At 37.6% G+C, this 24,359-nt stretch overlaps 1 protein-coding gene across 7 annotated transcripts in view; it reads left to right on the top strand.

Moving 5' to 3' along the window:
* Kiaa0825 (KIAA0825 ortholog) overlaps positions 1 to 24,359 on the top strand; it is a 422,676-nt gene that overhangs the window by 135,343 nt on the left and 262,974 nt on the right. For all 7 annotated transcript variants that reach the window (XM_021180151.2, XM_029468200.1, XM_029468196.1 and 4 more), the window contains one exon: positions 11,981 to 12,091. In XM_021180151.2, coding sequence (XP_021035810.2) covers positions 11,981 to 12,091 — 111 coding nt within the window. The remainder of the gene's footprint in view (positions 1 to 11,980; positions 12,092 to 24,359) is intronic.

Raw genomic sequence — 24,359 nt, forward strand, 5'->3', positions numbered from 1 at the left:
TGTGTGTGTGTGTGTGTGTGTGTGTGTGTGTGTGTGTGTGTGTGTGTGTGTATGTGTGTGTGTGAAACCTTTTAGCTTTTTAAAGACTCATTTTTAATTTTGTATATATGAGCAGAGATGTACACAGATGGGTGCCTATGAGACCAGATGTTGTCAGATCCCCTGGAACTGGGCCTCAGTAGTTTTCATTTTTTATATAATATAATTGGATCTAATTTTAATAAATATATTTTAAAAATCTAAATGTGCTCAAATCAAAGAGATTTAATGGTCTTATATTTTCAATAAATCTGGCATAGATTGTAATATTAGGTTTTAGTGCTTTAAATAGTAATGGCAAGTAGAAGCACATAGGTAATTGTATTGGAAAAATAAAATATTTTTCTGACAAATAAAATAAGTAAAATATAAAAATTTTAGTCTACTTTTAATTGCAAGTTAGCTTGATTCGATAGGTAATATCATAAATCTTGGAATCGACCTGATGAGCAGACTTTAATGAATAAACTCGTAGAGTGTATACAACCAACAAAATCACTATTTTCTTTAACATGATTTTTTCATATCAATTAAAAATAACAATTTTTAAAAATTCTCTCCAATGTTTGTTTTTATATTAAAAGACCGTATCATTACATATTCTTACTTTATTGAATAGTAAAAAGTACACATAAGTATTTTTTACTGAGGTTAAAAATTAAGCAAAATCTTTCTTTCTATGCAGTTTGGTTAGCTTGATATACAAGTTTTTATTATGAATATATTCTAAGAATAATTAACAACTTCATTTTCAGTGTCCTTGCTTGAAGTGTAGCCATTGCTAGAAGGTTCTTTCTTCTTGCAAAACAGGCTGAGAGCTTGTTTTAGAAGCAGATAACTCTCAGGGAGCAGAAGAGCAGTGGGTAAAACCACCATACGGTTGAGATTATGTATAAATGGCTTATAATATAAAAAGCTTAAATTTGAAGCCCCTAATAAATCCTAGTGAAATAAACTGATTTACCATAGATGAGAAAGTCATCCTGCTCTCGGTTCAATGGGTCAGTGCATCTCAGAAAAAGGCCTTGTGAAAACCAGGAACAAAGCTGACAGATTTCATGGATTCGTCATGGTGAAGCAATATTGAATTTCATGGTTTGTCACAGATGAATTGAAAGAATATAGTCCCCAAAGGCACTTATAAAACAAATAAATTATGATTACAGATTCCATATTTTAATAATAATAATGAAACATACATTCATTATTTTTAACCTATAGCCTTTTGGTACATTTCAACTATGTAATTTCTCAAATCTCTGTGATTTGTACATTTGTAGCCTCACACAGCAAATTTAAATTGCTAATATCAACCAGGATTATGGAACATGTTTTTTTCTGAACACTGCCTCTAGTTTTTCTTAATTTAAAACATAGGCCTATATTACTTTTGTAGATGAGCAAAAATCTAAATGCATCTTCATGATTTTGATAGTTCTCAGGGCAAAAATATTAACAACTTTTATCTTTTCATGTTGACTCAGTTTTTGTTCATTTACTAGAATATAAATCAGACCTTTGAAATGTATTTTGATTTTTGCAACAAGAGAAATCTTTAAGGCAGTGTCTTCTTCACCAAGGCGAGAGACATGTATGTTCTGTAAAATCCTATTGGCTTGTGAGCTGCTTTATACAGCTGAGATAGGAATTTGTCAAGATTATTAACATTCTAAAAATCCTTCATCTCTAGCTCGTGATAAAAATTAATCCATATGCTTTGATGACTTGGGGAAAGAAAAGTGACGTTAAGATGTGGAATGTATTGAATTTTGATGAACTGTACCTGCCTTTGCTGCTTGGCATGCATGTCATACCTTGTAAGGAGGGGTCTGCTTTTGTTTCAAGTGCTTCTGTCAGATAAGCCAAAAGTGTGTTCATTCTGAGCCTAGTGTAGCAGCACTAAATCCCAGGGCAAGAACATACAATTTTTAAAATCTTTTCAGGAAGAATGAAACCTAATAAAAATGTGTGTTGTTTTCTAAGCTTCCCCTCATGAGTTTCTGGTAGAATGTTGTGAAAGGCAGACTTTAGATTTGGCCTCCAGGGAGAAAGATCAGCTGAAACATAAAACCCTATGTGAGTTTTCCAAACTACATGTTGGTTGTTCCTTTGGGGAGACGATAATTCATAAGCACAGTCTCTCCCAAACATCCATACATATGGCTTTCTACTTTGAAGTTCACTTGTAGACAATTTGTTTTAGTTTGCATAACAAGTTAAAAATAATCCCTAAAGGGGCTAGAGTTATGACACATAAATACATATGAGCATTTAAGATCAATACCTAGACCCCTATTGTTCCACACCAAAAGGGTCTGTTCTAAGAATTTAGACAAATGAACTTAAATTTCTGTTAAGACAAAACCAAAACACTGTTGCATTGCTAACCATCATGAATATGTGCAATGGTCACAGCAGTGAGGTACTAAGTTGTTCCCAAATAATTTTATGAAAGATTGAATAAATAATACTTATCTAAAATATTTTGATATGCCAAATCTCCTAATTGTAAAAAGTTGGTGTAAGTATACAGTCCCAACATTTAATAACATAAGGGAGTGGTATTTCAGTAGACGTGTTGATATGCCAATCAAAGATTAGCATCACAAGAAACAGGAAAGGATATTCAACAGTAAGCCAAAGGATAGTAATTTCATGTTGTAGTTCATTTTAGAAGACTCATGGCTTTTGAGTCATTGAATTTCAAAGTACTACTTACTACATTAGTACCCATTGTTCTACTTAAAAACATGCTAATGTTAGGTCCTTTAAGATTATGATCTTAGTCTACATATATTTTTCTAACTATTTCACAGTCCCCTATAGTAGGGCATATTTTCAACAAAAACCTTTGCATATCTCAAGAATGAATGACACAATTTGAAAAACTGGCAATTCTTTAAAATGTTGGATACAACATATGTTCATGTGCAATGTTAAGCATATGATCTTATGACCCACACAATGAAAACACATAAATACAACTGTAAGTACATAAAAACACCATAAATAAAATATATAAATATAACTTGGATAGGAGTAGGCATGAGAGCACTTTTCTCAGTAACACAAAGTGGAAACAACCCTCACACTCATGAACAGACAAACAAGAGTCAGAAGAAACATACAGAGAAATATTATTTGACAGTATACATGCCACAGCAACAATGAACGCACAAGTATTATGCTGAGTACAACCAGATAGACATCCATTAATTAGAAACATGAAGCATAGGCAAATCTTTAGAAAGAGTCTATTACGGATTATTAGTGGTTCAGAAGAGAGTGGAATGAGGAGCTAATGGATATGAGGGCAACATCTTGAATGTCAAAGAAATGGTTAGTTGCAAGTAAATTGAATTATATACCCTAATAACACTGCTAACTATCCCGTCCCGCGGGATTCAGTTATTCGTGGGTGCGAGGAGGACCGAAAACCTGGAAGGAAATGGGAGGAAGGGAAGGAGAGGCAGGAGACCAAGAAGATGGTACCTATCAAAGTCTCGTTTATTAGGCTGAGGTACCTTGTTTTAAAGCATACATCACGGGGAGTAGGGGAGGGGTCGAGGGGGAATTTTACAAAGAACAAAGAAGTGGGCATCTGCTGACATGGGGGCCGAAGTCAGGCGCCAGGCAGCGGGCACTCTACATCTTATCTCCGGAACATAGATCCTCATTGATAGTCTTGGGTGTCAGGCCGGGCTCAGGCGTGACTCATGTCCTTGGATGTCATGGGAATTCAGGAAGAAATAGGGAAGAGGGGACTATAATTCAGATTTTACAGCCTCAGGTGCCAGGAAGGGAATAGGGAGGAGGGAGTGATAACCAGCTCCTAGCACGAGGCCATTTGGCCTGTTAGGGAGATTGTGAAGGGCTCGCTTTCTCACGGAATGGTCTCTGACAGCTAACATGAATCTAGGTTAGCCTAGCATAACAGCACATGCCTATGGCTATGCCAAGAGTATTGCAGGGTTTTTGGTAGCCTGTGTTGCAGAGCAAGAACTTGTCTTGGAGGGGAAAAAAGTATTGAACAAGAAATAAAAATATTTAAATTAGGGGAGAAAAGTGATTGACAATGCAAAATTATTCTCAATGACAAGTTTCTTATCCTAGCAAGTTTGTTTATAAGTTAAATCCATTTGTATGCCTCAATCTAAATACTACTTATATCATTTTAAAAACACAACAGCTTTTTGTGTGGGCCTAGGAAATGGCTGGGTGTTAGTTTTGGAGACAGTCTGTATGGTGAACCCTCATTTAGCTGCCTCTGCCATCAATGGGTTTCAGTCTGTCCTCTCTTCTCACCAGATGTCCTCTGCTCAGCCTGCCCTTGTAGCATGCTCTTCACACTTGAACATAAATTCATACATAAATTCATCTTCCTGCCCTCTAAGCACATGGTCTGACAACTTCTACTTCTCCCCCTTTTCTCCCCTGTACCCACAATGGACTATGCATTTTGCTAGTCATATTCTAACTTAAAGTTATCATTCTTTAGCACTAGAGTACTATTTTTCATTTAAGAAATGCAAGCCAGCACTTAAAGAAATGTTCAACATTCTTAGTCATCAGGGAAATAAATATCAAAAAGACCCTGAGATTCCACCTCACACCAGTCAGAATGGCTAGCGTCAAAAATTCAGGTGATAGCAGATGCTGGATGTAGGATGTAGAGAAAGAGGAACACTCTTACATTGCTGGTGTGATTGCAAGCTGGTACAACCACTCTGGAAATTGGTCTGGTGTTTCCTCGGAAAATTGGACATACTACCTGAGGACCCAGCAATATCACTCCTGGGCATATATCCAAAAGATGCTCCAACATATTACTTTAAGTGTCTTGCTTTGATACATTTGAGCATCGTATGTCCCAGAGAAAACACATTTTTATTGTCTGGCTGGTTGGTTGGTTAGTTAGATGGTTGTTATTGTCTGACTGGTTGGTTGGTTAGTTAGATGGTTGGTTTAGTTTGGTTTGTTTCCTTCCAAAACAGAGTTTCTCTGGATAATCCTGGCCGTTCTGGAACTCCTGAGGTAGATCAGGCTGGCCTCAGACTCTGAGATCTGCCTCCTCTGTCTCCTGTGTGTTGGGATGGAAGATGACAGCCACTCCTCTGGCTTGTCATCATTTCTCTTGAGGCAGATCTTACTAGGTAGCCTAGGCTGGCCTCAAACTTACAAATGACACTTAAAAAGAAAACAGGGAATTCTATTTAAATCTTCAAGTGTTGGATTGGATGGTGTCTATTTGTTTGCGGTTGCTTCTGATTGTAGGGGCATCAGAAAGGGCCTTGTCTTTAGTAGTCTATGTTATCACATAGTTTCAACTTAGTTTCTAGTTCTTTCTCGACCTAATTCTAGTTCCAAGATTGTGGGGTTTTTTACTTGGATATTTTTAATTAAACATGTCTAGTGACCCAGGCACTGGGCTATGCATATGACCTGACACAATCACCTTTATAGAGCACCCTCTTTTGAGATCTGGAGGTACACTCTGTTAACATCTTATTCTGAGAACCTCTCTGCTGGGCCTTCAGCCAAATTTCTAGTGGTACAAGCCAAGCATAAATTCAGCTAAGTTTTTTTTTTAGCTTTTGGCTATTCTCACTTCTGGGTGGCTTGGATTTATTTTATTCCAGTTACATAAGCCCAAGAGCAAGTCTATTTGTTGGGAAAGGAAAAAAAAAAGAAAAGAAAAGATATGCATGAGCAAAAGAAACGAAACTGAATCTAGGCTCTAGTGTCTAGGGTGATGGCCTGTCCACTGCAAAGGCAGTGTGATGTGAAGGAGAGGGAAGGAGCCTGGCTCCTCATGCTAGAAGATAAACAAGGCATGTTTTTACACCTAAGCAAAGCTCTCTATACATTTTGATAATCTACAGAGAAGATGTGTATTCTTCCTCAATCTGAAAGCACTTAGCAATTTTTATGGAAGAGGATTTTAGGAATGGGGGCTGGGGTGGGGTCAAGAATACCAAAGAAGACTGTGAGCATACACTTCTGTATTTACCAGGCACTGGCATAGCCTCACAAGAGATGGCTATATCAGGGTCCTGTCAGCAAAATCTTGCTGGCATATGCAATAGTATCTGGGTTTGGTGGTTGTTTATGGGATGGATGCCCAGGTTGGGCCCCCCAATGAAGGAGCTAGAGAAAGTACTCAAGAAGCTAAAGGGGTCTGCAACCCTATAGGAGGAACAAAAATATGAACTAACCAGTAACCCCAAGAGCTTGTGTCTATAGTTACATATGTAGCAGAGGATGGCCAAGTTGACCATCAATGGGAAGAGATGCCCTTGATCTTATGAATATTATATGCCCCAGTACAGGGGAATGCCAGGGCCAGGAAGTGGGACTGTGTGGGTTTGGGAGCAGGGCGGGGGTCGGGGGAGGGTATAGGAGAGGAAACTAAGAAAGGGGATAGCATATGAAATGTAAATGAAGAAAATATCTAATAAAAAAAGAAAAAAAAAACGCCAAAGAAGCCCCAGAGAACCAACTAATCTGGACTCATAGGGGCTCCCCGGGTCTGTACAGTCAGGGAGGCTGCATGATCTGACCTGGTCCTCTACATATATCTTATAGTTATGTGGGACTTCCAGGGGGACTCCTAACAGTGGGCACCTGAGCTGTCTTTGACTCTTTCGACTGGTTTTGGAATCCTTTTCTTCCTTCTGTGTTGCCTTGTCTAGCCTTAATACAAGCACAGGTGCCTAGTCTTATATACTCTATACCATGTTTATTTGATATCTGTTGGAGGCCTGACCTTTTCTGAATAGAAATGGAGAAGGAGTGGATGGGAGTGGTGCTTGGAGGGGAGGAGAGGGGAAATGAGAGAATAATCAAAGAATTTATTTTTTTGGAGAAAATATGACTTTATAGGCTTTAGGTTCATATTTTGTGCTCTGATATCAAATATGCAGAGTGTCATCACTTTTAGTTATATACTGTAATGTCATTAGAGGTTATCTAATAGAAAATTCATAATCTCATCCCCCATTGAATTTGCAGACCAATTTTCACCCACTTATACTCTCCAGAATAATGAAACTAATTTGGGTTCTTGCTGTGGAATTAAATGCTCACACAGATCACACCCCCTCTGAGACCATCAGCGTCTGCCGTAACATCCTGTCTAGTGAAATAACCTTACTACTGCCAGGCCCAAGAGTCTGTGAGATCCTGACAGAAACAACCACCCAGATACTGAGTTTTCTTTGGTTTTTAATCTAAGAAAATTTGGCAACGGTTAATTGATAAAATTGCAAGTGGCTAATTATTTAGACTATTAGGAATTTCATAGCAATTTTGAGATGTTTGTGGGCCTTTGTTTTCTAATGGCACCTTGCAGTTTTTCTCATAAAGATACCTTGCCTTTTTTAAACCCTTTTAAACACTGAAACATTGTACTTGATAAGCATGAACTCACAGAATCCACATTGTAATATTCCTATTCTACAAACTGTAAAAACGAAGGTTAAGTAAGTTGCCTAAATAAATGGATGAATAAATGAGTAACACATACACAGGATCCAAAATTTGGTCCGTTTCTCATCTATGTAATAATTACTGCTTCTGAATAACTTTCAGCTACCCTTGCCTAGGTCACAGAGAATACAAATGATTAGATTAAATAAATAAATAAACAAACAATAAATAAATGTAGAATGATTGGAGGTAGAGTTAAATCCTAAGAAGAAACAAAGAGAAATAAGACCATAAAGAGACTGTGACAAGAGATATATTTTAGGTAGAGTGGTCAGGGAATACTTGTAAAGGAAAAAAAATATATAAATATGTATATTTATATACATACACACACACACACACACACACACTATAAATTCAACTGACCATAATGAAGAGGGCATTCTTCATGAGACATGCTTTCATTTCTGGACAAATAGAGATGTATACAAAAGCAAAGAGAAGAGGTATGCACAAGATGCGATGCTCATGCCTGATTCCTCATTGGCCCTTTATCCTGTCATTTCCTTTGACACCTTCTGGTTTTTACAAGCCTTAACTGCATTTCCCATCTCCTTAAACAGCACCTTTTTTCCTAGCTCATTGTGGTTGCATGTCTTTTCCCCCCCATTTCAGCTGTCCTGGAACAACACTGAGACTCACAACTCTCACCTGTGTCTTTCTGTAACTGCTGATAACTACAGTATTTGACACTGCTGAGTAACTCTGCCTTCAATTGTTCTCAACTTTGGCCAACTCTTCGACCTTGCCTCATTCTATGGTTTTTTTTTTTTTTTTTTTTTTTTTTTTTTTTTTTTTCTCATTTTTTTTTAGCAGCCTTGTACTTCTCTTAGAAAATATAGGCCACTATGCATTTGTTCTACCCTCTCCCATTTTATTCTGACTCAGGAAGCTTCCCAGGGTTTTTATGCAACTACTCTACCACTAGGCTAAATCCCTAGTCCACATACATTCATTATTATTATTATTATTAATTATTATTATTATTATCACTCTCTCAAATATTACATCCTGGCTGTAGTTTTACCTTCCCCCTAGTCTCTCCCCAATACACCTCCCCATTCTTCTGGAACTACCCCCATATCACTTCCCCTCAGATAAGAGCAGGCCTTCCAAGGAATTACAAGGTACAATAAGACCACCCACATGTTCTCAAATCAAGGTTGGACAAGGTAATCCAGTAGGTGGAAAAGGATCCCAAAAGCAGGTAGGCAAAATATTCACAGACAGACACTGCTCCCACTGTTTGCAGTTCCACAAATACACAAAACTACACAACCATAACATATATGTAGAGGATATAGGTCAGATCCATAAAAGCTTCCCGATCTCTGTGAGCCCACTTGAATCCTGATCAGTTGATTCTGTTGGCTGTGTTCTTGTGATATCTTTGACCACCCCTCTGGCTTCTCCAATCTTCGCCCCCCCCTCTTCCACAGAACTCCATGACCTTGGCTGTGGGTCTCTGCGTCTACTCCCATCAGTTGCTGGATGAGGTCTCTGTGATGATGATGATTATACTAGGCTCCAATTCCAGCACATCCTTCGGGCATGACAGACTGTAGGTGGGAGGCTTTCCATGTCCGTTCCTAATAAACCTTTTCAACCCAGTTTACCCCTACATCTCATGCTATGCCTTTGATAGCTGTGTCTTTTCTCAGCGAGAGGACATCTTTTCAGCTATTCTGATAAGTTTTACCATTCTGTGACCCTAGTCTTTGAAGTATAACATCTACCTAATGCCTAGTGCCCCTGACTTTTTTCCATTATTAGAAGCATTTTTCCTCCACTGTTATGTTTGCATTCAGATCCCTTCACTCACTGTGTGTCCTATCACTGGCTCAATCACTGCAGCTTCATTTCTCCCTCTATCCAGCTAAACAAACAAGGACAATGGTATTCACATTCATGCTGTGACTCACTCCCTTCTGTTTACCTTCTCTGCAGCTGTGGACATTGTTGGCCATCTTCTTCCCAGCCTCCTAACATAATTTCCTCCTGGCTCTTTTCCTTTTCTCTGATTTTTTTTTTCTCTGTGGTTTCATTTTGCTACTTCTTTTTTTCATGTCACGCTTTAAAGGCTGGTCCAAAGATCTGCCCTTGGATATCTTTTCATCTCACACTCTTTCAGTGGGTGAATTCATCTACTCATGTGTGATGACTTCCACATGGGTATCTTCAAATCAGAATTCTTTTGTATATACTGGACCAGGAAACTCAAGTTCTTACTCTATGCCTCTCTTTAGATGTATTTCAAATGTCCATGGAACTCTGTGACTAAATTTAAGTGAAATTTCTGTGAGTTTCTCTAGGCTACTCCTTTACACTCACCTTTGCTCCTATTGTCACACTCATCTTAAATCCCTTGTCATAAAAGAATGACTTGCTCTTTCTATTAATTTAGGATTTACGCTTGTCTCCTAGTTTAGGCTCTTCTCGCTGATCTAGTACCATATCTTTGTTGTTTTATCCTTAATCTCTTCCAATCTATATCCCTTACTGCTATTGAACCCTGTATTATAAGACATGAAACTCCAATATTCCAGTGTTTGGCTGTGGATCTCAGGAATTCTCGTGGAAGAGTTGCGGGGGAAAGATTGAGGGACCCAGAGGAACTCCACAGGAAGACCAATATAGTCATTAAACTGGATCGTTGGGGACTCCCCAGAGATGAAAAACCCCAAACAAAGACCAAGCACTGGCTTGACCAAATCCCCTGCAAATATGTAGCAGATGTGCAGGTCTGTCTTGATCTTCCTAGAGTTCCTCCAACAATTAGAGCAGGGGCTGTCCCTAAATCTGTTGCCTGCTTGTGGGTCCTGTTCTCTTAACTGAGCCACCTTGTCTGGCCAAAGTGGGAGAGGATGCACCTAGTTCTGTAGTGACTTGATTTTTCATGTTGCAGGGATACCCAGGGGTGCTGCTCATTCTTAGAGAAGAAGGGGAAGGGTGTAAGATGAGCTGTGTGAGGGGTGACAAGCAGGAGTCGGGGGCTTTAAATTCTTCAGGGATTCCTCATTGCTAGTACAAATGAGAAACCCTTAAAAAAGCACACCCTGGTATTGAGCTAGCCTCTGTCTGTCATTTTCTTTCCCTTTTTGGATTGCATTGAGTAAGTATATATACCTGACTTTGACAACTGTTTCTCTGATCTGAAATTTAGTGAAGCTAAAGCAAAAGGGGTTTAAGGAAATGATGTCATAGTGGTTTTCTAAAGACAAATCTCCCAAGTAGACTTATTCAAAGACAATTCATTTCTGCAAGACAATGAGAGGAGATAAAAGCCAAATTTAGGAAATATGACAATACGAAATGCAAGATGGTGGCTTGAGGCAATAGGGATGGTGTTTTTCACAACAAAGTTGTATTGTATTTTGACCAGGTTTTACCTTATGTGCAAGCTTGTCCATCGATATTGTCATTTTTTAGGTCTTATTTGTTTAGGCTATCATTTCTAGGAAATACAGCAGACTTTCTGTTCCTTTGGCTCTTAACGTCTTTCTGCCTACCCTTCTGTGATGTATCTGTTGTGGCTGTATTCCTCGAGATCCATCCATCAATGACTGCATTATGAGAGAGAAAGTGGAAAGTGATGTAACTATATTTTATTTTTAAAAAAGACAATATCGCTACTTCATTATATGGAAAATACCACTTCAAACAATTCTATCTTTAAAAGCCTTTACTCCTAACATGAAGTGGGCAAATATGTAGTCTAGTTATAAAATTTTATTTAGCCAAGCTATCCACTATGTACTTGTGTGTCAAATCCTTCCTTATTAGATCAAGAGCTATAGTTGAATTTGAACCAACTTAGAAAAATATTAGTCATCTCCAAAAGGTGACTGTAGACAAGATATTCTGGAAAAAGTATTCTATATTTTAAATCATGATAATCTATTTCCCAATTTAGTTTCTCTTGAAAACTCTCTCTGGGCCATTAAAAACATATAAAGTTAATTGTAAGTTTGTACCTATTGTCTAATGTATATAAAATCACTTTGAGGGTTAAAAATATACCTCATGTTAAATGTGTTTACATTAATGAAGCAAATATCACAAATGATAGCACTTACTTAGTGTAAGTTGATTAAAGCTGTATGAAATACAAGTATACTAGTTGTAAGAATCATAGATTATATTCATTGTAATTTATGTGGGCATCTATCTTTGACAAATTTCATAATGTGAACTTCTAAAATTAAATAGTAATGGCATAACTATACCTTTCTCTATGTAAGGGTATTAAAATTCTAATTCTTGATTCTTGGTTTGAGTGTGTGTGTGTGTGTGTTTCTGTTGTTGTTTTGGTGGATGAATTGTCATCAATAAAATGACACCATTTTATATAAAAATAAGTTGGCTTGTAAAAACTGAGCTAATTTCCAAAGTCAGTGCTCTCCATAGTTAATGATTCCTGCATATTCTACAATAATTATTTTTGTTTCCCCAGGACTTTTCAGCACGGTGTCGATGAATCAGCTTCAAATTCCTTAACTCCATTGTTTAACCAGCCATTACACTGGATTTCGTGCATATCACAGTTCTACCCTTCTCTCCTCCGGTGAGAACTTCCAAATTCCACATGCTCTAAATCTGTGATTCTTTTACAAATTTTACAAATTTGCTTCTTGGGTTTGCTGGGGTCTTACAAAAGGAATTTGACAAGAACTGAGGAAATGGATAATTCCACGATTTTTAAACCCCCAAATCAAAGTCATAACACTCATAACCATTCCTCTAATTCATAACTTAAGTTATATAATGGGAAAAAGGTAGATTTTGAGAACTTCATTCTATTGAAGCTAATTACCTAGCTATTTAAAAATTCATTCTTGATCTATGATTGGGGATTTGACAGTTCTGCACCTAATTATGTGATATAGACAGCAAAACTATATAGTCAATTTATCTTAACTCAGAGTCTTAGAAGTTGAGAGGACTAACTTTTGTAATTATGAACAAGATCTTTCATTTTTATTATTTAATTAACAACACTTAAAAGTCAGAAAAAGCATTCACAGTATAAAATGTACTTCCAAAAAATCTGATGACATTTTGTGGCATTATGTAGCATGGCAGTTTGATTCTTTGAAGAATATATCATTGGACAAATGCCTTTTCTTTGTTTCTGAGAATAAAATATCATGAATAGCTAATGGAGATTATGTTGATCTGACTGCAGTCTTGATGTATGTTGGTTAGAGGTGGGGACCTGTGTCTACCTGCCCCCTCAGTGCTTCTCCTATGAAGTTCTGATGCATGTTGTCACCATCTCCCCAAGTTCATATTGCATATTCATATGAGCATGTTAGTTCTCTCCTGTCTGCACATGTTTTCCTTTGGAGCCACCCATCCCCCATTGGGTGAGACTCCGTAATTTTTTATTTTCAGCTCTGCTTAGTTCAGCTCAACTAGGGAAGTAATCACAGAAATGACTTTACCTTTCAAATAGTTAATTTTTATATTTATTGTCTATTTTTTCTATACCCAAATATAAATGAAACAAGAAGTTTCTGTCTTTCTGCTTCTGTTAGTAAACTATCTATCACTCTAACAGAACAATTTGGTCCTGAAAGTCCTTGTTCATTCCCAGTGTAAAATGGTGTCTGGTGCCAGCTTTCTGGGACCATGTTAGTAGCCTGTGCTGAAACCTTAAAAATGTCTTTGGAAATCCACTTCTAGAAATCCACTGTTAGGGATAAAGTGGAGATGCTATTGAAGTTTTATATGTATGATATTTATTAAAGTATTGTTTAAAAGAGAAAATGGAAAATTAACATTCTATACTGCTATTGGAAAAAATCACTTACAGGCTAGTTATAACAATAGACCAGTAAGGAATCAATAAAACAATTGATTTTTAAAGATATATGACAACTATAAATCATTGTGATTTATAATTAATTGGGTTATTCAAGCCAGCCCCAACTGAAGCAATATGTGTAGCAGACATGGTGTAAATGTCTCATACCTATCACCTCTTAGCCTCTGTGAACCTTTATTGGGTACCTAGGCACTTTGTAGAGAGAAAGGTGCTGTCTGATGCAAACAGAAATTTCTGAAGAAAAAGAAGCTGGAGATGAGGTCCACAAGCAATTCCTATTACACTTGAGTTAGTCTTGACAAAAGCACCTTTCAAGGGAAAATCACTCAGAGTAGATGTTAACATGTATGCCTGAAGAATTCCCCAACAGTCTTCCTGTTATTCACTGGGCAAAGTGTCCTTTTGATTATTCAACTCTGCTTGGTCCCTCACATACTGGTCTACAGTGTGTCTTTCCAAGGGAGATTTGAGGTAATTGATAGGTGCCCGAAACTCTCTGGATAAGGCAAGTCATGTTTCCTAGTAAGCAACAGTTACTAGAAGGTTGGATACAATGGAGAATCACTGGGCTGTACAATTCCATTATACATAGAGCATTGCAAAACAGTGCACATAAAGCAAATGCCCATCAGATGCCAGAGGGGTTAGACCAAGGAGGCATTTTAGTTTTTATCTCTGGAGGGACTTTACATGTGGTTTTGTTTTTATCTGTATCTTCAATATTTCTTATGAATACAATTTTAATTCATTAAGTTAAAAAAATAAGCAAAAAGCAAGCAAGAAGCAAGTCAGTTTTCTCTGTTCTTTGTTCTTTAATGGCTTGATTTACAACCTCTTTTGAAATTATTGTACCTCCATATTCTGGGGGAGTGCTAGCTTTTTCCCTAGCATTTTATGTCCACCTTTCTACATTTCTTGAGTTATCTACTCTGATAGTGGCTTGTCCTTTCTCCCCTTTCCTTAGAACACCTTATACAAGCATCGTTCATAAATGCTTAAAAGATAGGAGTTTCTGAGTTTTTTATTTTGCCTATTCTTAGTCCTCAGTCTTGCCTGGCCTTATCATGGCCAGTAAAAATAGTCTCAAAACTCCTCTCAAAGCCAGCCTTCCTCCCCAAATCATTGTAATGAACTTTTTCCATATTCCTGTTATTTAACATGTGTTATTTAACATATGTGCCTTTTCTCCCCCAAATCCTAAATTTGCTTGTTTTGTACCTCTGTGCCTTGTTTGCCAAGCACCCATCATTTTTCTCTGCTCCATTTTACCTCACTGTCCTTGATGCGTGAATAGGGCTTGGCAACTATTAACTTGTATTTGTTCATCATTCTCCACTTTAGAACTTTTTCTTGTTTCTTCTTGTGGAACTCCTTAGGCCTGAATTTTCCTGCAAAGTATGATATGGTCACCCTTTCCCTGCATCCCTCTGCATCCCTCAAATTCTGACAGCTGGTCTCTGCTGGGTCATATGATGTGCTGAGAAAGGTTTGATGCTTGTGTCATACAGCCCAGCATGCTTAGAACAATGATAGAATCTGGGCATCAAGAAAAATGATTTAAAAAGAAATCATTATTGATTTGCATTTGCCAGGCATGGCAGTGGGGGGGGGGTCACAAGTCATTCCCTTTCAATCCACTTTCCACACTTAAGCCAGCTACCTCTTCTTCTCTTTTACCTCAAATTCTTCTTGAAAACAGTATTCTGCAACAAAAAGGTTCTGGAAAATATATGTGTTAGACAATAACAACTGAAAACATGTTAGTTTCATCTTATAAGAAAGTTTATTTAAAGAAAAGAGAAAATGGAGGAAAGAAATCACTGAGATAACTAATTTTATGAAATTTCATAGTAATTGATTTATTTTATCTTATTTATTTGCTTGTTTCTTTATTCGTGCAAGTGATGAGACAGGCCACAACTTTCTTTTCCTTTTTTATTAGATATTTATTTACATTTCAAATATCCCCTTTCCTAGTTTCCCCTCCGAAAATCTCCTATCCCCTCCCACTCCCACTGCTACCCAACCCACCCATTCCCATTCTTGGCCCTGGCATTCCCCTATACTGGGCATAGAACCTTCACAGGTTTAAGGGCCTCCCCTCCAATTGGTGACCGACTAGACAATCCTCTGCTACATATACAGCTAGAGCCACAAGTCCCACAATGTGTTTTCTTTCATTGGAGGTTTAGCCCAGGGAACTCTGGAGCTATTGGTTCGTTCATATTGTTGTTCCTCCTATGGGGCTGCAAACCCCTTCAGCTCATTTTTTACTTTCTTTTGCTTCTTCATTGGGAACCCTGTACTCTGTTCAAGGATGGATGATTGTGAGCATCCACGACTTTATTTTCCAGGCAATGGCAGAGCCTCTCAGGAGACAGCTATATCAGGCTCCTGTCAGCAAGCTCTTGTTGGCATCTGCCATAGTGTCTGGGTTTGGTGGTTGTTTATGGAATGGACCCCCAAGTGGGGCAGTCTTTGGATGGTCATTGCTTCAGTCTCTGCTATGAACATTGGCACTGTAATTCCTTCCATGGGTATTTTGTTCCCCATTCTAAGAAGGATTCTGAGCTTCTGGGCTAATATCCACTTATCAGTGAGTACATACCATGTATATTCTTTTGTGATGGGGTAACCTCATTTTGAATGTTATCCTCCAGATCCATCTATTTGTCTAAGAATTTCATAAATTCATTGTTTCTAATAGCTGAGTAGTACTCCATTGTGTAAATGTACCACATTTTCTGTATCCATTCCTCTGTTGAGGGACATCTCGGTTCTTTTCAGATTCTGGCTAATATAAATAAGGCTGCTATGAACATAGTGGAATATGTGTCCTTATTACAAGTTGGAACATCTTCTGGGTATATTCCCAGGAGAGGTATTGCTGGATCTTCCTATAGAACTGTGTCCAATTTTCTGAGGAACTGCCAGACTGATTTCCAGTGTCGTCGTACCAGCTTGCAGTCCCTCCAGCAATGGAGGAGTGTTCCTCTTTCTCCACATCCTAGCCAGTATCTGCTGTCCCCTGAGTTTTTGATCTTAGCCATTCTTACTGGTGTGAGGTGGAATCTCAGGGTTGTTTTCATTTGCATTACCTGATGATTAAGAATGTTGAACATTTTTTAGGTGCTTCTAAGCCATTCGGTATTCCTCAGTTGAGAATTGTTCTTAGCTCTGTACACCATTTTTAATAGGGTTATTTGGTTCTTTGGGGTCTTACTTCTTGAGTTCTTTGTATATATTGGATATTAGCCTTATTTTAGATGTAGGATTGGTAAAGATTTTTTCCCAATCTGTTGGTTGCCCTTTTTTGGTCCTATTGACAGTCTTTCTTGCCTTACAGAAGCTTTGCAATTTTATGAGGTCCCATTTGTCAATTCTTGATCTTAGAGCATAGACTCTTGGTGTTTCTGTTCAGAAAATTTTCCTCTCTGCTCATGTGCTCGAGGCTCTTCCCCACTTTCTCTTCTATTAGTTTTAGAGTATCTGGTTTTATGTGGAGGTCTTTGATCCACTTGTACTTGAGTTTTGTACAAGGACATAAGCATGGATCGATTTGCCTCCTTCTATATGCTAACCACCAGTTGAGTCAGCACCAATTGTTGAAAATGCTCTTTTTTTCCACTGGATGGTTTTAGCTTCTTTGTCAAAGATAAAATGACATAGGTGTGTGGGTTCCTTTTTGAGTCTTTATTTCCATTCCATTGATCTACCTGGCTGTCACTGTACCTATACCATGCAGTTTTTAATTACAATTGCTCTGAAGTACAGCTTGTGGTCAGACATGGTGATTCTACCAGAGGCTCTTTTATTGTTGAGAATAGTTTTGTTATTCTAGGTTTTTTGTTATTCCAGATGAGTTTGCAAATTGTTCTTTCTAACTCTGTGAAGAATTGAGTTGGAATTTTGATGGGGATTGCATTGAATCTGTTGATTGCTTTTGATAAAATCGCCATTTTTACTATATTAATCCTCCCAGTACATGAGCATGGGAGGTCTCAACTTTCTTATGGAAGTCAGACAACTTGTAGAGTCCATTTTCTCCTTCCTCCTTCCCATGTGTTTCTGGGAATTAAATACATTCTCAGTCTTGGTGGCAAGTACAGTTTGTTGCTGAGCCACTTTGCCAGTCCAACATCTTAATAAATATGACATCTATTTATTTTCTACCTGTACATTATTTCAGGAAAGTCTTGAATCAGCTTTCTTAAGTGTTAAGATAATTAAATGTAGGCTAGAAGTTAGAATAGAGGAAGGAAAAATAAGAAAACCCAAACAGAATGAAAATGCAGAAAGTTATATAGAAAATAAACTTGTCTATAAGGTTACTGTGAGGGACATAATAAGTAAAAATAATTTTTATGCTCTCCCAAGCTCTGGTAATACTGTTCTGAAGACATGTTTTTAGGAAAATTAATATATTTCCAAAGCATTATGTAAAATAAACTACATTTAAGCTCTGTCTCAATGGCACAAGCCAACACTGTAGATGACTTATAATAATCAGTTTCATAGTAGACAAGGCTAAATCAACTGGTGACTATCTCCCCAACAAGGTCAAACCATGATAATATAGTGATTTCATATAAATCTTCAAAAAATAATACTGTCTTGGTAATTGTAGTAGTCAGGGATCTCTAGAGAAATAGACCTGGTAGAATGAATCTATATATACTAATAGAAGATTTATTGTGGGTTTTATAGACTGTAGTCTGGCTAGTTCCAATAGAGAGGCCAAAAATCTGAGAGTTGTTTTGAGTTAGTCAAAAAGGATTGGTGTCTCAGCTGATCTCCAATCTCTTCACTACAGATAAAGTAGGTTCTAAGGCCAGTGAAGGGATGTCTCAGCAGCAGGAGAGATAAACTTGCCAGTGAGAGTGAGAGGAAGCAGTCAAAGAGCAAAGTTTCCTTCTTCTGTGCCATTTTATGTAAATTGCCATGAGAAGATACGGTCCCAATTTAGGATGGGGTTTTCCACTTTAAATGATGCAGTGAAAAGTAATTCCTCACAGGTGTACGGAAATGCTTGGATTTTACTTGATTCCAGATGTGTTCAAGTTGACAACCAAGATTATCCACCATAGTAATTTATACTGTTTCCTTCTAATGCTTCTTTTTTGTTTTATAATTCCTAAAGTTGAATCTTAATTAAACTATTTGAAAACCTCCAAGTAATTTTCAAGTCTTCCTTTGCACTCTGAACATGAGTGGCACAGTTGTCATGAATAAACAGGGCATTCATTTCTGCTGGTTATTGTCTTCTCTGCTGTCACAATATTCTGATTCTAGGCTAGTCACTCCTCCACTGCAGAGCTTGTTTTCTGTTGTGCTTTTACTTAAGAGAATTCTGTTTATTAAAAATTCCTTTCCTTGATACAATACAGCAAACTAAATTATGATACCAACTTGAGAACCACACAGTACTATTGTTGACTTCCACCATCTTGAGACATCCCACCAATTTCTACCTTTCTTTCTTGTTACAGCTTTTATGTCTCTTCTTATATCATGTCTGCAGGCCTGACCCTGAGATAATAAATATCTTCAGTGTTCTATCATGCACCTTTTCCTTTTGTTTTACTTTGTGAAACAGTGTCTCTCTATGTATGGTTGGCTGTCCTACAACTCACGCTGTAGACTAGGATAGCCTTGAACTCAGAGAGTTCTGCCTGCCTCTGTCTCCCAAGTGCTGAGAATAGAGGTATATACCACCAATGCACAGCTATCATGTAACTTTTAAAAAGTGATGCTCTGTGGTCCACTGCACTTCTTTTGTATTCCATTCTATTAAAATCAATTATACTCTATTCAAAGACTCTAGACTCATAGATATCAATGTACCTGAATATTGTCTTGATGTATATACCGGATATTACAGACACTGTCCCTTTGAAACTGATTCTCTTCTCTCGAGCCTTGTATTAGCTAATGGTAAGTACTCAGTTGTGTAGGCCAGATCCTTAGGAGAGCATCTAGAGCCTCTTTTCCTCCTACATTTCCACCCTCTTGTTAGGTCTCCATGATGTTTAGCCTTTAATCTACCATCCACAAAGCCACTCTCACCTTAGTCCAAACCACCATAATCTCTCTCATCAATACTGCAATGACTGCTTTGACATCCTAGCTTCACTTTTTCTAGATAAAGCTGAGCATGTCAAGCTCTCTACCACTACATTACACTCTGAACTTCACTGTGCAAGTTTTCTATAGTTTTTTTGTGTCAACTTTTATTTTCATTATTTTCTAAACTATAGCCCAAACTTTTCAAACCCAAACAAATTTTTCAAACTCAAACTTTATTTTTTCATACCTATGACTTCCAGTCTTCCAGTGAATACCATACACATGTACATATACATTTACCATACCATCTATGTACCATACCATGTACTACACACACACAGATACACACACATGGATACACATACTTAGTTAGCATGATCTACAAAAGTCATGTACATGTGGGTTTTTTTTATTTCTCATCCCCAAATTCTTTGAGAACCATCACAATTTGATGTGTGCTCTTCGAAATTGCCTTTTCCACCTGCCCTTGCTACCTCTTCATCTTTATTTAGTGAAGGAATGCCCATTTGCCCTCACATCCTCTGCTCAGCTGACTTTTGTAGGGAAGCCTTTCAACTCCAAAGATTAGTTTGGTACTATTACTTTATCTTAGTTTGCCTATCCTCTGTTCAACTTCTATAACTATAATTTTAGCTTTATTTATATAATCATTTAAAATAGAATGAATCCTTTTCCAAATCCCATAATTGGTATTCTTCTGTCTCCCTAGTCTAGAAGTCAGCCAGTGTATAGTAGTTGAATGAATGAATGAATGAATGAACAATTTGGTGCAAAGTACAATATGAACTTTCTGAGATTTTTTTTTTTTTTTGGTCTTAAGGCATTTATTGTAGAAAGGCAGAGAGAGAGAAGAATACAGAAGCAGAGGGTGGCAATGGCCGTGTGGAGAGAGGGCGAAAGGGGAGGGGAAAAATGAGGAACAAGGGAACAAGAGTATAAGAGGTAAGAGAGCAAGAGCTTAAGTGAATTTGCTGAGATTCGATATGCATAGTAGATTTCAGATATGGATAGTGTGATTTTAATTAGCTGGTTTCTTCTAATATCCTCAGAATAGAACTTCTAAAGAGGAGGACAAAATCTGTCTCCTAGGAAAGGGATGGGGAAATTATGTATGTATGTTTTAATATAAAATATTTTAATAGTCTCCTTACTGTTGATGGCAAGCTTTTACATAGCATTGAGGAAAAGCACTGAGAGACTGTATACTCTGACATGCCAAGTGCAAGTCCGGAGCCATCTAGGGGAAGAGCACTAAGAGCTTTTATGTAGCTGTTCTGGAGGCTCGGTAGACAATAGCTGGAGCTTTGAAAAAATTTTCAATGCTAAAGGCAGTATGTTTAATAATTATTAAAAGAACTAAAAATGTCAGATGACTAGGAATTTCAGATAAAAGGATAGATGGATGGATGATGGTTAGATAGGTGAATAGACAGGAGGATTGATGGGTGGATAGATGGTTGGATTGGTAGATAGATAGATAGGTAGATAGATAAGATAGGATAGATTTATAAGATAGATAGATAGATAGATAGATAAGATAGATGGGTGGGGGTGGGCGTGGATGAGTGGATGGATATCTTAAGGTTTATGTTTCCTCTTCTATTATAACTTTAAAAATATTATGTGACTAATAGAGAAATTCAGACTGCACTGTGACCATACAGACAACTACAGGTTTTCACAGTAGACAATGTGTCTTCTGTAATTGTTTTGTTTTTTGATCTTGGAAAATAAGTTAACCTGCATGAGCTTCTGTTTCATTTAGTGTTTGATGAATAAGTTGAGACAAATATTTTATAATTTTATTTAGCTACTTAAAATTCCACAGAAGAGTATTGTTTTTTTCTCTATCAAAAAATATCTTCTCCTACCTTCCAGGATATTCATACGGGGGAAGGGGATATGATAATTCAATTAGCTAACTTGCCTCCAAGCCACATACCACATTTAATATCCACTAGGCAGCCATTCATAGAAACTGTACAGTAAAGAGCTTTCTATTTCAGAAGGTAGAAGAGTTTATCAATTATCTAAACTTGTTAAGAGTATCTACTACAAAGCTGATAACATGGAAAGAAAATTGAACTGGTTTCCCACTGGACGTCCACACTTATCAGATGTGTGATGTCAAAAACAGAACAAAACAAAACAAAACAAAACACCTCTCTGGAACTCTCAGTAATAGGGTCTTATCTGATGTCAGGGACTGATAGTAGCCATTGTCTCCAGAAAGATAACATGGCTGCTGAAAGGGGATAGCCAATGACTACTGGTCTCTACTGTTTTATGAACTCACCCCTAAACTCATTATTGAAATGTTACATTATTTATAAAAATTAAAATTAATTATCCTTAAAAACACTTGTTTACTTTTTCTTGTCTTTACCTCTTGGTTCATGCTATATGGACAAAAGGGGAACAAATACATACACCCTGAATTTCCCTAACATTTAAATAGTATTGTCCATAATGCTAGGGGATTAAAACCCCTAGAGAAGAGAGCTAGAGAATATAGTTGGTAGAGTTTTTCCTAGCATGATCAAACCCCAAGTATAATTCCCTACACAGGTATGGGGATGCACAAACATAGCATTTTTTTTAAAGAATGTAAATCTATGTTAGTGGGCAAAGCTAGCTTGACTGCTAAGTCAAGTCTACATATCTCTATGCAGATGAGTGTCACCCAAATTAAAAATTATCTTCTTGGAGAAAGATGGCATGGTGACTTTAAAAGTTTCCTTTGCTTTTTTCTTTGAAAGATTCTGAAAGATAAGTTAAAGAAAATGAAGAGTCATAATTCTGGGACTTCCATGATCCTGCTCTCCACTCCCCACTAGGACTATGGCCTTCACCTTGTCTTGAGTTATGTTTTTGACTTTGTTCTCTGAATAATGTACCTTATGCTTTCTGGTATAAATTTCTCCCAGTGATACATGCCAGAAACCATCTGGCTGAAATCATTTCCTGTATCTTAAGTAACATGTCTCCAATTTGGGACATAACCCTAAGACCTGACTCAGTCTGGGGTTCAAAACTTGATATCTTTAATCAGAAGGTTTGAATGGAACCAAACATCTTCTATGCCAGAAAATGCAACTTATCTACAAAATATCCATCAAGCTTAATGAGGGACAACATGAAGTAAAGGAATGAGCATTGGTTTGAAATCAGGAATGAACATTGGTTGAACCTGGATTTAAAGCAGCCAAAAATCTAGTAACTAAAGGTCTTTGGAGTATGTGCTCAGTATTCTTAAAACAAGGATTGATATATACATTATCTTCATTTATATCCCAACTTAAATATTCTTTTGTTGTTACTGTTGCTGTTGTTTTGTTTTATTTATTTATTTATTTTTGGTTTTTTTCAAGACAGGGTTTCTCTGTATAGCCCTGGCTGTCCTGGAACTCACTTTGTAGACCAGGCTGGCCTCGAACTGAGAAATCCGCCTGCCTCTGCCTCCCAAGTGCTGGGATTAAAGGTATATGCCACCACTGCCTGGCTCCAACTTGAATATTCTTGACAAAGAGACTCTAGTAAAAAGATACAAGTGGAAGTCATTTATTTTCTAAGTGGAGGAACACTGGGAAAGAAGATAGTGAAGCAGAGACTTGGGCCATCTTTCAAGACAATTATTGAAAGACTTGCTGAACTTAAGCATTGCAGATCTTTGGGTTTTGGTTTTTGTTTGGTTTTTAAATGTCAATACATTATAGTTTTAATTATTTTCTTATTTTTAAAAATTAAAACATAATTACATAATTTTTCTTTCATCCCTTCCTCTTTCCAGTATTTCCCATTTATGCTCCCCACCCATTTTCTGTAGAAATCACTGACTTTTTTAATTGTTATTGTCTCGTGTGTGTGTTTGTTTGTGTGTGTAAGTGAGTGTTAGTGTATATCTAAACATATAAATACAAACTGCTCAGTCCCTTTAGTTTTACTTATATGTTTTGGGACTGACCACTTGTTATTGGATAAAATCAGGGAGCTCTTCCCTGGGAAAGATCATTTCCTTAGCCCTCATCATTCCTTAATTACCAGTAGTTTTTTGTCTTTGGGTGGCATCTGTGAGACTTGGAGTAGAAAAATAATGCAAAATACATTTTTTGCTACAGTTCTAGTTATTAAACCAAAAGAATAAGGGTTCTGGAACATATACCTAAACAACTCCTAGCATCAGTCCTTAGTTGAGAGCTTTTGGGAGAAAAGATCTCTTGTACCCTAAAATGACCATGAAATTGCTATACAGCAAAAGGCAAGCATGAATTTCTGGTCCCCGCAAGTGCCAAGATTACAGTGTCATCCCCACATTGTGTGTGTGCTGAGATTACAGTGTCATCCCCACACTTGTGTGTGTGTGTGTGTGTGTACTGAGAGTATAGTGTCATCCCCACATTGTGTGTGTGCTGAGATTGCAGTGTCATCCCCACTCTTGTGTGTGTGTGCTGAGATTACAGTGTCATCCCCACAGTGTGTGTGTGCTGAGATTACAGTGTCATCCCCACACTTGTGTGTGTGTGTGTGTGTGTGTACTGAGAGTATAGTGTCATCCCCACATTTTGTGTGTGTGCTAAGATTGCAGTGTCATCCCCACAGTGTGTGTGTGCTGAAATTACAGTTTCATCCCCACAAGTGTGTGTGTGTGCTGAGAGTATAGTGTCATCCCCACAGTGTGTGTGTGCTAAGATTACAGTGTCATCCCCACACTTGTGTGTGTGTGCTGAGATTACAGTGTCATCCCCACACTTGTGTGTGTGTGCTGAGAGTATAGTGTCATCCCCACAGTGTGTGCGTGCTGAGATTAAAAGTGTCATCCCAACGAGATGACCATGTGGTTTTTGTCTTTGAGTTTGTTTATATACTGGATTACGTTGATGGATTTCCGTATATTGAACCATCCCTGCATCCCTGGGAT

Source organism: Mus caroli, chromosome 13 (assembly GCF_900094665.2).
Source record: "Mus caroli chromosome 13, CAROLI_EIJ_v1.1, whole genome shotgun sequence".
Lineage (NCBI taxonomy): Eukaryota > Metazoa > Chordata > Mammalia > Rodentia > Muridae > Mus > Mus caroli.